Consider the following 15,047-nt stretch of genomic DNA (forward strand, 5'->3'; position numbering starts at 1 on the left):
CACTTTACCAGGTGTGCAATTTGGACTGCCACAGAGGGTCACACTGCAAAAAAAGAAAGAAAGAAAGAAAGAAAGAAAGAAAGAAAGAAAGAAAGAAAGAAAGAAAGAAAGAAAGAAAGAAAGAAAGAAAGAAATAGCCTTTTGCCTCTGATTTGAAGGTGCTGCCACTTTGCTGTTTTTCCCAAAAGAAAGTGAAATGAATGTGCATGTATACAGATTAAAAAAGAGTGTGGAAAAATCTCCAAAGCAGCCTGGAAAAAAAGAAAAAGAACATTTTTTTTTGATTGAAGAGAGGTGCTTTTCATACATTCTCATTATTTTTTAAAAAAAAAAAACCTTGAGCCCTGCTGTCTCCTTTCATAGGTACCTCTCTATATCCCAAGGTTTTGATCTGAACTACTCTCCAAGTGTTCCTACTGAATAAGAAGCACCTAGAGAGGGCAGTGATGGGAGAGAGGCTGTTCCTCTTCTAAGAGACGTGCCTTTGAGGGTATCAGATGAAGACCTTTTGATTTCTCCATGCAAGATAGTTTTACTGCTTTATGTTTTTAAATTGCATACCATCCAGAAAGCTTCACTTGTGCAAGTTAAAGATGGTGATGATGATTGATTGATTGATTGATTGATTGATTGATTGATTGATGATTGTAACTGATGATAACTAACCACTCAGGACTTATCCTCGTGGTCTTCTGCTGATGAATTGGACACATCAGGATCCCTCAGTCCAGTATCTGGAAGGAGCACTCCAAGCCGACAGAGAATGGTAATGTCACGCCAGATTATTTTTTGCCAGTCCTTGGGTGGAAGCACCAGATAGCTGTAGCCAAGGTGAAAAGTCTCAAACACCTCTTGTCATAGCCCTCCCACCAAGAAAAGCATCAGACCAGAATAATGGTCCAGACCCACCTCCCAAAAAAAAACGCTGCCTCCTCAACCTTGTACATCTTTTACCCTGCATCAAGTCAGAATTTTTAAATTCTGTATAAATATATACAAAATCAGGACTCAAAGTCTAGCAGGTGTATACATGATATGCTACTTCTTTTGAATGAGAAGAACAGCTCTAAGGGATGGAAGCTTTTCAAAGGCTTGTCTTGCCTCACAATTCCTACATCTGACAGCTCTGTTTTTGTTTTGTTTTTTTATTCTGGAGTAGTTTAACCAGTTCAACACGTAACCTGAGTTTAAGCAAACATCGCAATAGAAGTTCATACGTTACATTTTTCAGAGTTCTGGCTCTGAGACTGACTGCTCAAAGTAGAAACCTGGGAGGCAAAAACTCTGGGACTAGCCACCATACTCTTGGGAGAAGTGGCCCATATTTAAGCTTACAAACATTTGTCATTTGGAACAGCAGTCGTACAAATGGCCCCTCCCACACACTCGGCCTTGTGAGATACAACAAACCTTGTAAGAGCTAAAAGCAGTATGGTGATATTTGCAGAGATGGACTGAAAATACGATAAGATTGCTCTTGATAAAGAGCAGCACAAGGAAAATGATTCGAGTTGGGAGGATAAAAGGAAGTAATTTTATTATTTATATCAAATTCAGCATACGAGTAGTCTTCACTTAGCAACCACAATTGAGACTTGCGACTCTGTTGCCTAACGCTTCAGCCACTAAGAAAAATATCACGATTATGACTTATGGTTTTATTTTTGCCTTCTCAATTAACTCTGCGTGACCTAAGCCAGTGACAAAGAACACAAATGGCGATCACGTGACTGCAGACCACTGCAACAATTGTAAATGGGCGTCAGTTGTGAAGTGCCTGAATGGCAATCACATGATGGCAGGGCACTGTGACAGTTATAAAAGCAAAGATCAGCCATGTTTTTTAAGCACTGATATAACAGTCATTAAATGAGGCAGTCAGTAAGCGGGGACTACCTGTATACAGATAGAGAATGCTTGTAGCATTTGAGGTACAAAGTTAGATTCTTTGTGTTCTTGGAAAATAAAATTAGAAACCTGACCAAACTTACTACAATTGCTACCCTTTAATTCTCACCAATTAAATAATGACGGCTCTGAAGAGAGAGGAAACAAGCTATTTTGTTGTGAAACATAAAAGCATAAATTTCCCCCAGCCCCCACATTCACACTTGCAAGGAATAGCAATACCATTCCAAGTGTGCCAGTTTGTGTTTTACACAGTATTCCGTTCCTTTTCTTGCAGTTCCGGAACCTCCTCCTACCATTTTCCATTCTTCTTTTTCTGTTCCCAAAAATAAAGAGTATATCTTGTCCTATGCCTCACTTTGATTCCTGGAGTGTACTTGATTTTAATTTCTCTCCTTTTTTAAATTATTATTTTATTTATTTAATTATTATCCAGCTTTCCTTAATTTTTACAGAACTGCCAATTTTCATTTGCTTTCTTATAAAACTATATCTTAGTTCTGACATTATGAGCTTTATGGCCTGCAAAAATTGATTTCACTGCCTTTACTTGTTTAAGAATATAAAGGAACACTGGCTTTTCAGGAGAGAAAGCTGCAAAAATCCCAACAGCTATGGTTCCTAAGTCATTATTTTTAATTGTGTTAAATATTTGTAAATACATTTCATGTTCATTAACATGAAAAGAATTATTAATTTACTGGTGCAAGGAACTTTTACCAAATAATTGTTGGAAATGTATTTCCAAGTTCCATTTTTAATGTTTAAAATTTCTAACATAGTGTCTGTTTAGTGGTCACGTCCATTCATAGCATATGAAATAGTTTCATGCAGTTTAGCTTTTAAAATATTTCAGACTTAATCATTCTTTTCTTTTCTGAAAGATTACAAAAAGCAAAAAATTATTCCTTCTAACTACATTCCCTCATGATTTAATAATCTGGTTTATTTGGCTTTTTTTATTTCTTAAGATTTTTACCACACCATTATTACTTTTGAAGTAACTCAAACATACATAATACTTTCTCCTTCTCTTTTTCCCTACAACAATCTTCCTGTGAGGTGAGTTGGGCTGAGAGAAACTAACCGGCCCAAAGTCACCCATGGCTTTCATGGCTAAGACAACACTTGTGCTCACAATTTCCTGGTTTCCAGGCCAGCACCTTAACCAGTCATTGCACTTTATAAACTGTGGTTTGTTGTTTAATGCTGTATGTGAACCTAGCCATTATGACATTATCACAGCTTCTTCCCTTACTTGCCAGTTATAATCACTTTGGTGATAATCCAATTCCTGGTTCTCTGTGCTACGGTTGTGTCTATAGCATCTTCTGCACAGCCAGGATGATAACTGAACTGGAGCAAAACTGCATTAATCATGAGAAATAAAATACTGCTAGTGTAAGACTGAAACTCTAGTTACTCAATTTCTAAAGTTGACGAAGATGAAGAAACAAACAATACTTTAAAAAATTAAATAGTAAAATAAACCAAAATATTTCCCATAGCTTTAAAAAAAAAAGCTGCATTGCATTTCCTGTATATTGCTTTATTGGCTAGAATGTCATTTTTAAGTTTACATTGTATGTTCTGTTTCATGTTCAATTAAAAGTGGGAAAAGAAAAGCCAGTTTCCTTGATTCATGGGAATTAGTTACTTCATTTGATTTTGTGTTTCCTTTGCTGCTCTTTTTAGTTTAATTTCATCAGTAGCTTGTCTTTATTTGCCTGGACTGAACATTCTTCTTTCTTTACCCCTGTTCATTGCAAACAGCCACGAGGCAAATGTAATGTCTCACAGCCTGGACCCTCTGTCAGCAGTCCGCGTAGCAGGTACCTTATTCTCCTAGTTTCTGCACTCTGTTCTAGAACTCGGAGAGGATGATGGAAATTGCCCACAACAAGGATGCTTGGCCATTCTGATATCAATAGCCTGAGTATTTTTTTCAATGATTATTAATTTTTCTCCAGAATTTTTCAAATCTGATTTGAAATAGTAAAAACTGATTGGTCTTAGTTTTAACTTTGGCTTCTTCCAGCCAATATCCGTTATCTAAATTCTTAGACGCATTGGAACGCATTGGTATTACATTCATGATACTGCATTTAAAATACAAATGGAGATTCCATTCCCAGATTCACGGTAAAAAAAAATTTCTTTATCATCCTCTTTGTTTCTAGAGATTAAATTAAAGCAGGTGATAAGTCAATACATCGTATCTGAATTCAAAAAAAAAACAACAACCCACAAACCTGAATAAAATGCATAACACTCCCTTTTTTATTCTTTTCCTAAACTTACATTCCTCAAAATTTTGTTCCGTTTGTGGGTTTTCTAATTTCATGAGCCCAACCAAATTTCAGAAGCTGAAACGAAGATGGCAAATGAAGGTATGGCAGAAACACATCTTCACTCTAAAACAGCTTCCTTGCCAAGCCAGCATCCTTACTTCAGCTTTAACCTTGCTTACTTAGGACATTCTGAAAGCAGCACAGGCACCCTCTACCTAGTTACTAGAAAGCAGACTTAACAAATAAAGCTTTCAGTGTTTACACCTGTCTAGAAATCTGTCTTGCCTGCTGCTAACAGTGCTTCTGCATTCTGTTGTTGTGAAATATATGTGCTTTTATCTATTTATAATCAACAATTTACTTTTTCTTCCTGGCTTTCTTTTCTTGCATGACCCAAATCAGAACAAAGAATCCAAAACGTAATAACCACATTTATGTTCTAGGACACGGGTGTCAAACTCACCGCGTCACATTGCCATCATGTGATGTTTCACGACATTTTTCCCCTTCACGGAGCTGGGGTGGGTGTGGCCTGCACGTGATGCATCCGGCCTGCGGGCCGCCAGTTTGACACCCCTGTACTATGACTCCCTTTCGATGTCAACAGGTATTGTTTAAATACAAATAGCACAACATGAAGAAAACATGGAACATCAGAAAATATAGATCACACCTGCCCACTCTTTAGTGATAGAGGCTTACTAAATCCCTACAATCAGTTAGATCTCCTTGAATTATGTGCAGCTAAAGTTTGCACTGACAGTCTTCATTTTATTTCACTGGAACAGGCATACTGGCATTTGTTGAATTACGTTTCCAAATGTGTTGTTTGGGTTAAATTATTTTATATAGAAAATCTATAATTCATGCAAACATAGAAGAAATCAATTGTACAAAAGCAGAAGCTGCACTCAGGATTTGGTAGCAGTCCTCCCTAGATAGATACTATTTTTTCCAATCAAAATGTTTTGAAATGTAGGGGCATGGAGAGGAACAAGGAATACTAGCCAGCATTTATTACCATTTGTTATTCATAATGCCCAGCATTTTTCAAAAAACGATACAATTTTGACTGCATAACTGAACCACTTTACTGGCAAATAAGGCAGAAAATGTACCGACTGCTTATTATTGCGCTTATTATTATCCCTTGTAAATAGTGCCATTCTTCTTCATACATTGCATCTGCTCTTCTGCTTAACTGCTATCTTTCAGTTGCGTTTTGTTTTTAATCAAACATCAAACTAAGATATACAGTGTACCATTTTTTTTTCTGAGCTGCACATTTTCGGCCACTCAAAAAAGGAAGGCCCACTCGACAGAAATGGTGCTATTTTTGATGCAGTTGAGGAATGAGGATGGTTTTAGGGAAATAGAGAAATGGCAGCTTGGGATGTAAGGCAAACACTGTGTCTGTGGCCACTTTTCTTCCTCCTCCCTTGACAAATATGTAGCATTTTCCTGCTGCTTTGGGAATTATAATGAGCGAGCTGGTGCATTTCTGGAACATTTGGCACCTCTTTGGAATTTGCCCGCATTCTGACTGTGGTTTCCATGCGGCCCTCTCAGATCTGCTTTCTCCATCGGTGTTTACTAACACATCTGTTAGCAGTACAACATTGGCGTAACACAAAACCCAATTTGTCATCCAGACAAGCATGGAATACAAATGGGTTTCTACTGAATAGAAAAGTTAATCAAGCATACAAGCCAGACAGTTTGTGGTTGCAGTTTTAACTGATAAAAGGGGCCAGGCTGTCATTGTGTCCTTTAATATTTGAACATGCCTCTGATCTAAACATCTTGTGTTTGATCTTGCACTGGATCAGCAATCTTTAGTAGAGTAGACTTACTGTATGAAATAAAAACGAAGTCATTTAACCCATACAATTTTAGATTAGCCGGACAGCATTTTAGATGAATAAATATGAAAGCATTTCATTTGCCCATTACACACAGAATCTTTTGGTTCTCAAAGCAGACCAAAACTACCAGTTTCATGGCATCCTATTTGGCTTTTCAACTACTACTTTATATTATTGGAATTCAGCCCTGGATTTAACTCTGTGTAGACATTTTATGTGATTAAAGATTAAAGTAATTGTGTCCTTTTCTCCAGGGTGTTTACATTATGGGCTGCCTTAAACTACCTGTTTAGAATTTGGCGCCAGTGATCCAATCTGAAGTCTTAGAACCTGATCATTAAGTACCATGTTCTTTCATCCCACTTTTCATATCTAATGATACCCAGTTTCTAAAGGAAGTAATTTTTTAAAAGGCAATGATTATATGGTCAGCATAAATTGTGATCAGAAATCGATTTTTGTCTCACATTAGTGTGGCATTGCCCATAACTCCCAGTTTTGCTCTTTCACAATTGCAGAATGTGTGTTAATCTACTTCAAGTGATTCAGCTACACACTAGAACTATTACAGGTAAAGATGGCTTCTTAAAAATGTAGACAAATGGAAAGGAAGCATACATTGGCAAGCATGGCAGTTAATTAATTCTGCAGCATTTAACAAAGCAAAGAAGTTCACATAAAGCTTAGATCTCCCATATGTCAAAGTACTTTATTCCTCCATATACAATATCTAGAGCTTTTATTTCACTAGCATATCTCCAAAGGGAGTTCCTACCAGAACTGTTTTAGTAAAGTAATTTTTGCTGGTGGCTGCTTCTTCTGTTTACTGAAATAGCCTGTTTGCTACTGTTCTGGCAGTGAGGAGCAATCGGGGAAGAGCATCTGCGTCTCCATTAAAGAAGTACAGAAAAATTTAGTGGGACAAGAACCTTAAGTCCACTGAAAGTTTTTCCTGGCTTCACTCCAGAGTCAGATAAAATAGTATTGTTAAGCACATGATTTTTCAAACTGTTTTCTGCATAACCCTGAGATTTAACAAGATTTTGATGGGATTCCACAAGACAGTACAGACAGAAAAAAATAAGATAACTTGAACACAGTCAAACTTTCTGTCACCAGGTTTTTGCCGCCTAATCAGGCATTTATTATTATTTTAAAAAAAATAACAGGTTTACATTCTTAAAGTTTGAAATCCTGTATTTAGCCTAAAACTTTCACTGATTTATTTAATCTAACATTAGGTAAAGTTTCCCCTTGCACATATGTGCTAGTCGTTCCCGACTCTAGGGAGCGGTTCTCATCTCCGTTTCAACGCCGAAGAGCCAGCACTGTCCAAAGACATCACCGTTGTCATGTGGCCGGCATGACTAAACACCAAAGGCGCGCAGAACACTGTTATCTTCCCACCAAAGGTGGTCCCTATTTTTCTACTTGCATTTTTTACGTGCTTTCGAACTGCTAGGTTGGCAGAAGCTGGGACAAGTAACAGGAGCTCACCCCATTAGGGATTCGAACCGCTGAACTGCCAACCTTTCGATTGACAAGCTCAGCATCTTAGCCACTGCGCCACTGCATCCCTCATTACCCACTTTTTAAATTTCAGTAACTAAAATTTGGTATATAAATGTACATTTTTTATTATATTGACAAGTTATCTATAAATTTAAACTAATTTTTTAAATTTGGTTCCCAGAAGTATAAAATACAGTTGGATGTCTTTTTTATAACATTAAAAATTGCAGCCTAGGCCATTGTACTATGTTTTTATTTTTTTTAGTTTTTTCTTTCTGATACATACTAATTATCTCAGATTAATTTCTTTTAAAATTCAGTTCCGTGAAATAGTTCAGGTCTCATTAATTAAATTACTTTGGAATATTGTTATGATTGTGCAATATTGTTATGATTGTGCAATCAATGGCAAGAAATTCAGAAATTCAATGCCATTCAACACAGTTGAATCCAGACTAACCTAATTAGATCCCACTGAAATCATAGTCCGTATTAATTCAATTCTACTAAATATAAGCATGAATCACATAAGTAAATAGGCCATTGAGATCAATTTGCAATCTAATATAAGCAATTACAAATCTAAAATGAAAAAGAAAAGAAGGATAAAATGTCCCAAAGGTGCTTTTTTTCTAGAAGCAGCTGAAGCTGAAAAAGTTTCTTGGATGAGAAGAAACATCTTCAAAGAAAAAGCAGAAAGTCCAGTTGCCTCTTGAAAAAAAGCACCTTTGGGACAACCATGACCTGGATGACTGAGAATCTCCCTAGAGATTTATCAAAAGAAAAAAATGAATTCAACAATTAAAACTGAAATGTTTTTACACATTGGCAAGTTAAGGCTTGCCATTCTTGTCCTTTATTTTTTAGGGAAAATAAATATCATCTAGCCATAAATAAAGAGCCTTGAGAGAAAAAGCAAATGTCAAACGTGAGGCTTGAGGATTCACAAAAGAATTGCATAATAGATAATTGAAGAGATGTATGTGCAGAAATCAAAAACGGAGCTGGGGAATGGCTATATTCAACATCAGATGACATTGAAATGAATGGGAAAGATGAGGATAATGAAAGCAAAGGTGGACACAAATTATCACTGTGTTTAGAAATAAATAGTATAATATCAGATTGCAAGATAGAAACAAAAAGCCTTAAAGGAAAAATTAAAAATGCCTAACAGCATTGCAATAATCCAAAGAAGAATGTAAATAACCATATGAATACAGTAGATGTTGGTGTTCATTTTCATAAACTGTTATTTGATGCAGAAGGTATCTTGTGTTTCCAGTTGCCTTGACTAAGTACATTCTTATTGAGTACTTCTTGAGGTTCTTATTCAATCATTATGTATCTTCTGTTTATTCTGCCTTATATGTTCCTCCTCCAATTGCTCCGTTACCTGCTGAATATTACTTCCTCAGGTGCCAGCTCTTCATTCAGTTCTAAGGCAGAGAATAAACCTGACTCCTGCAGCCTTTCTAGAAGTGAACAGGAAGAAGTGTTGATATTGAGACAAAAAATAAAAGTTCTTTAAAAAGAACGCATATTTCTATAGTATTCAGAGAAAAATCCTGGAATTCTGCTTCCAAAGAGAACATCAGATAACTTATTTCCGATAATGCAAGTCAATTGAGACACGAATGATAAAATGAAAGCAATAATCAGTCAAAAGTACAAATCTCAAATGATTTACCGTATATACTCGAATATAAGCCGATCCGAGTATAAGCCGAGGTCCCCAATTTTACCCCAAAAACTGGGGTAAACTGGGGACTCGAGTATAAGCCGAGGGTGGGAAATGAGGCACCTACCGGTTGGGAAACCTCCTCCTCAGCTGAGAAGGCTGGCGGCTCCCCCCCCCCGCCCTCTCACTGCACCGGCAGGGCTCCAGTCCGGTAAAATGTGAAAAAAAGAAAAAAAAAAACTCGAGTATAAGCCGTATATACTCGAGTATAAGCCGAGGGGCTTAAAAAAAAACAACTCGAGTATAAGCCGTATAGACCCGAGTATAAGCCGAGGGGACGTTTTTCAGCACAAAAAATGTGCTGAAAAACTCGGCTTATACTCGAGTATATACGGTACTTTTTAAAGAATTGAATACCACTAGTTGATGAAAGTCTGAAATTCGAGTCAATGGTGACTTAATTTGTAGGCTTACAACGAGGTTCTGTGACCTAAGACTCACAGATAAAGACAGATTTGAACCCAGTATTTCAGTTCTGAATTTTTTAGGAAATAGGGGCCATGCCACCAGGTATTCCAGCAGTGCAAAAATCAGTACTGCAGTCTACTTCTGCTGACTGCCGGATGCCTGCAATTTGGCAGTTCAAATCTCACCAGGCTCAAGGTTGACTCAGCCTGCATCCTTCCAAGGTCGATAAAATGAGGACCTAAATTGTTTGGCGGCAATTTGCTGACTGGGTAAACCACTTAGAGAGGTAAAGCACTGTGAAGCGGTATATAAGTCTAAGTGCTATTGCTATTGCAATGGAGAAAAACCAGTTGCTATTCTTCATTAATTTCCACGCAATCCCTGTGACATATACAGGTAGTCCTCAATTCATGACCAGAATTGAGCCTGAACTTTATGTTTACTAAGGGAGAAATTGGTTAAGTGAGTTTTGCCCCCATTTTACAACTTTTCTTGTCGCGTTCGTTATGTGAATCACTGCAGTTGTTAAACTGGTAACGTGGTTGTTAAGTGAATTTGGCTTCCCCATTGACTTTGCTTGTCAGAAGGTCGCAAAAGGGTATCATGTGACCCCGGGACCCTACAACCATAAATATGAACCAGTTGCCAAGCATCCGAGGGTGAATCCCGTGACCATGGGGATGCTGCGATGATCATCAGTGTGAAAAAATGGACAGACGTCCCTTTTTTCAGAGCAGTTGTAACTTTGAATGGCCACTAAATAAATTGTTGATATTTGAGGACTTCCTGTACGTGCCTAACTCTAGGATCTAAATACAATCCATACCTTCCTTTTTTCAAAAGGTTTGTGTAATCAGAGCCTGTACTCTTTATCACACTAAGTGCAAATGGGAAGGACAGCAGTAAACACATTGCTGAGGAATAAGTGAAAGCCATGAAAATAAAACTGTCTATCAATACAAGAGTCTATATACAGTCTCAGGTGAAAATTAAGTGGCACTGCCTGTTCCCTTTGTCTGTATTTTGGCCAATTGATTTCCTTAAGGTCCTGGAAGGCTGGGTTTAATTAAACGTCAATACAGATGCTCTGATATTGCTAAATGTGCCACATCTTTTCAATACTTTCATAACCCAAGAATACCAAATAATGCCACTTCCCATCTTAACCTTGGTGGTGTTTTGTAAATAATCTGCAACTTTTATGTTTTTAATCTTGGATCTCTTAACTAACTGATCATCTTAAACAGTTGATCACTTTTTAGCTTTGGATATTCGTGTCTCCATTTGTAAAGTGAAACTAGCAATCCAGTTCATGATTTCTTGATGTTCAGAAGGTTAGGAAGATGCCCTAAATTGCCCCCTAGTAATAAAATGAACATAAACACACCCTTTAAAGTTAACAATGCTGCAGTCATTTTGATGGATTACTAGATATAAAGATGGATATATCTTCTGAATTAGAAATAAATGCTTGTCATGGCAAGCAGGAAGTCATTCTGTTAGGTTTTGCTGAATAATTTTTTATAGGGTTATAAATTATACTACAATAAAACAGGGGGAAAACATTGGTTTGATGCTGATTCAGTGCAAAAAGAGGCTATTATATACAATATGTACTTAACTGGATGATAATATCTTCTAATTGTATATTGATATATTGCTGTACTCTTGCAAGAAACTTTTTTTAAAAAAAAAATCTGGGCAGCTTCCTAAAGAACCCTTGTTAATGCATGGCTCCTTCAATCTAGCTCTTAAAATTATGTATTCTAAAGCCATATCATTTGCATTCATAGATATTGATATGATAAAGTATATCTTAAATTAGCGTGACAGATGATTGTTGTAGTTGGTAGTATTGGAGATGCTAGATAATTTTTAATAAAAACGCATCAGATTTCTGAGCCTCTCACATCTAGAAAATTTGGAATCACTAATTATGAATGCCACATATATATTTACGGTAAATACTATTTGGGCAATACACTGATCCAGCTATCATTTTCCAGAGTTGCATTGGCTTACTTCTGTTTTCGATTCTCTCTTCAGGCCCATAAGAGGTGGCTCCGGTTCCTCCCGTTCTGAAAACCAGGGGCATCAGTCACGACCACAGCACTGCTTCTTCCTCAGGGTGCTGAGAGCAGCTCTTCCTCTCCAGCTTCTCTTGCTACTTCTGATGGCCCTCGCCTGCTTGGTTCCAGCGAGTGAGGAGGACTATAGCTGCACCCTGTCAAATAATTTTGCACGCTCCTTCCATCCCATGCTTAGATACACAAATGGCCCACCACCTTTATGAAAAGATTTCCAGCAGCTCAGTAATATTTCAAATGCAGTACCCAGAATTCAGTAGGATTTCCATGACCTACCTGCCGATATAAATAAATTAAATGTCTGTCAATATCAAAATGAGCCATGGAATACATTAATTGGGCCATTAAAGACTTGCATCTCTTCCATGGATGTTGACTAAGTAATAGAAAGTTTTTCTCCCCAAATAGCATCCTGGGTTTTTCAGCTACTTTTATAATTTTGACCATCACTCTATACAATACCTAGCAGAGGACTTCAGTTTGAAGAAGGACCAGTATGTACTGCTCATTATAGAGCTATTATACAATCTTTATTTAACTACTCTACTGGTATTTTAAACTAAACTTACATATAAACCTATATACTTGTAAGAAACAAACTGGAGTGATTTTAGAAACCATTGTAACATACAATTTTAAAAGCTTGCAAGGCAGCATATTATTTTCCCCATTTTTGGTGGGGTTTTGAGTGAGGCATGATGTTCTAATCTTTGCTTTGAATGCACAAATTGTAAATGGCACATTTTATAATTTAAAAAAGATATGTAAGAAATGAAATCATGAAAACTTTATGAACAACCATGGATATTAAGTATTAAAAATATTTATGTATGTACAGTTTGCTAAGACTAGTGTACTTATTTCTTGATAGAGAAACCAGGAAATCCTTCGTCTTCCTTCTTTTTAAACAGTATATTTTGGAGCTGTGTGTGTGTATATGTATGTATCTTTGCCAGAGGTGGTATTCAGCTGGTTCTGACCAGTTCTGGAGAAGCAATAGCGGAAATTTTGAGTCGTTCGGAGAACTAGTAAATACCACCTTTGACTGGCCCCATGCCCACCAAGCCATGCCACGCCCACCAAGCCACGCCCACAGAACCGGTAGTAAAAAAATTTGAAACCCACCACTGATTTGTGCGTTTTATTGATCATGTGTCATCGAGTTGGCAGCCACATAGATTTTCTCTATGATGGTCTGTCCCTAGCTATCAGTTCTGCAAAGTAGTCCAGACAAGAAACACATGCAGAAGTTCCAGTTCTAACTTTATTGTAAGGTTATATTAATGGAACTGTAGTGTTCTAAGTTCTTTCCCCTCACCCAGGGTCTGTTCCCCTAGTGGAGAACGAGGATAATAATAATAATAATAATAATAATAATAATAATAATAACAACAACAACAACAACAACAACAACAACAACAACAACAACAACAGAGTTGGAAGGGACCTTGGAGGTCTTCTAGTCCAACCCCCTGCCCAGGCAGGAAACCCTACACCATTTCAGACAAATTGGTTGGCTGACGGCACCCTAAGGAGGCCCTCCCTATAAGAGCGCACTGGACGCACCGGACAATGGGAGGGAACTGGCGGCAGCAGGCAGTCCCATAAATATCCCGGTCCAATGCCATGGAGTGTTTTAAAGGTGATAACCAACACCTTGAAGCGCACCCGGAAGACCACCAGCAACCAATGCAGCCCGCGCAGGAGAGGTGTTACATGGGAGCTACGAGGAGCTCCCTCAATCCCCCGTACGGCCGCATTCTGTACCAGTTGGAGCCTCCGGATGCTCTTCATGTAGAGAGCATTACAGTAATCCAGGCGGGAAGTGATGAGGGCATGAGTGACTGTGCATAACGAGTCCCGGTCCAGGAAAGGGCACAATTGGCGAATCAGGCGAACCTGACAAAAAGCTCGCCTCGCGACAGCCGTCAAATGATCTTCTAAAGACAGCCGTACGTCCAGGAGAACGCCTAAATTGCGCACCGATTCCTTGGGGGCCAATGATTCGCCCCCCACAGTCAGCAAAGGAGTAAGCTGACTGTGCCGGGCTGCCGGCATCCACAGCCACTCCGTCTTGGATGGGTTGAGTCGGAGCCTGTTCGTCCCCATCCAGACCCGAACTAGAGCCTTCTCTAGGGAGAATTAGACCCGAATTAGAGCCTTCTCTAGGGAGGGAGGTCTTCGCATAATGTGTTTGAAATAAAAAACAACAACTCAGTCTTGTCTTCAAGTACAGTGCTGAATGGCGATGCTTTGAAGAGTTGTTTATAGATATGATGGGGAAAAGAGGTGGGTGTTTTGTTGTTGTTAAAATACAAATGTTATTTCTAGTATGTGTTAAACTTATGTGAAGTTTAACTTATGTGAAGGAGTTTTTGAGAATAGACAAAGAGGAAATTATAATAAATTTACGTGGGATGCTATTGAAAAGCATTCGAGATTAAGAATTTTAATATATTGCTGTTTATGGTAGCTCTTAAAGGGTTTTTCTTGACAAAGTTTGAATCATAAGGCTTTAAAGATTTCTTTGTTGATAAGATGGGAAGAAGAAACTTTTGTTTTATTTTTAGTCAAGTTATTGTGTTTTAAAAAAGGAAAGAATTATGAAACTGATTTATTTGATTAAGGTCAAAATTTATGTGTTTTTACTTCTGGTAACTCTTAATGGACTTTTGCTTATCAAGATTGAATAATGAAGTTTTATAATTTGTCTATAAATAAGAGATGAACTACAGGAAGAAAAGAACTTTGCTTGAAATGTTAAAGATCGTGAGAAATTGTACTTGTCAACATGAAGGAGAAGTCATTTCTTTGAATAAACTTTCCTCCTTTCTCTTGTATTTTTTTTTTTAATTTCTGTTCTCATTTCTCTGCACTTTTGAATTTCTTTTTTACTTTATATTTTTCTTGTTAGTTTTTTATCTTTGATTTTAAAACTTGTTTTTTTAAAAACCTTTTCTGTAAGCCTTAAAATAGGCACAAGATATCTTAATAAGCAAAGAAACCTAAATAGCTTTACATTTACATACATACAGGAGAGGAAATAGAAAATCCAACTCTGACTACAGCCTCTTCTGCATCTTCTGTACATCAGCCCATGTCTGGGTTGAAAGAAATGATCCTGTCCAGTAAGTTGTACAAAGACACAAAAACCCTGGATTTGTGATATACCAATAGAGGCATTGGTATAACTGTCAGAAATATGGCTTTATCAGGAAGCACGTCATCATCAATT

The 15,047-nt window shown here is 37.5% G+C and overlaps 1 protein-coding gene across 1 annotated transcript in view; it reads left to right on the forward strand.

Moving 5' to 3' along the window:
• SYNE1 (spectrin repeat containing nuclear envelope protein 1) overlaps positions 1–12,649 on the forward strand; it is a 363,177-nt gene extending 350,528 nt beyond the window's left edge. The window contains exons 141-143 of the mRNA XM_058172424.1: positions 674–766; positions 3,682–3,740; positions 11,772–12,649. Coding sequence (XP_058028407.1) covers positions 674–766; positions 3,682–3,740; positions 11,772–12,018 — 399 coding nt within the window. The 3' untranslated portion in view covers positions 12,019–12,649. The remainder of the gene's footprint in view (positions 1–673; positions 767–3,681; positions 3,741–11,771) is intronic.
• Positions 12,650–15,047: the final 2,398 nt, after the last annotated feature.

Source organism: Ahaetulla prasina, chromosome 1, assembly GCF_028640845.1.
Source record: "Ahaetulla prasina isolate Xishuangbanna chromosome 1, ASM2864084v1, whole genome shotgun sequence".
NCBI classification, from domain to species: Eukaryota; Metazoa; Chordata; class Lepidosauria; order Squamata; family Colubridae; genus Ahaetulla; species Ahaetulla prasina.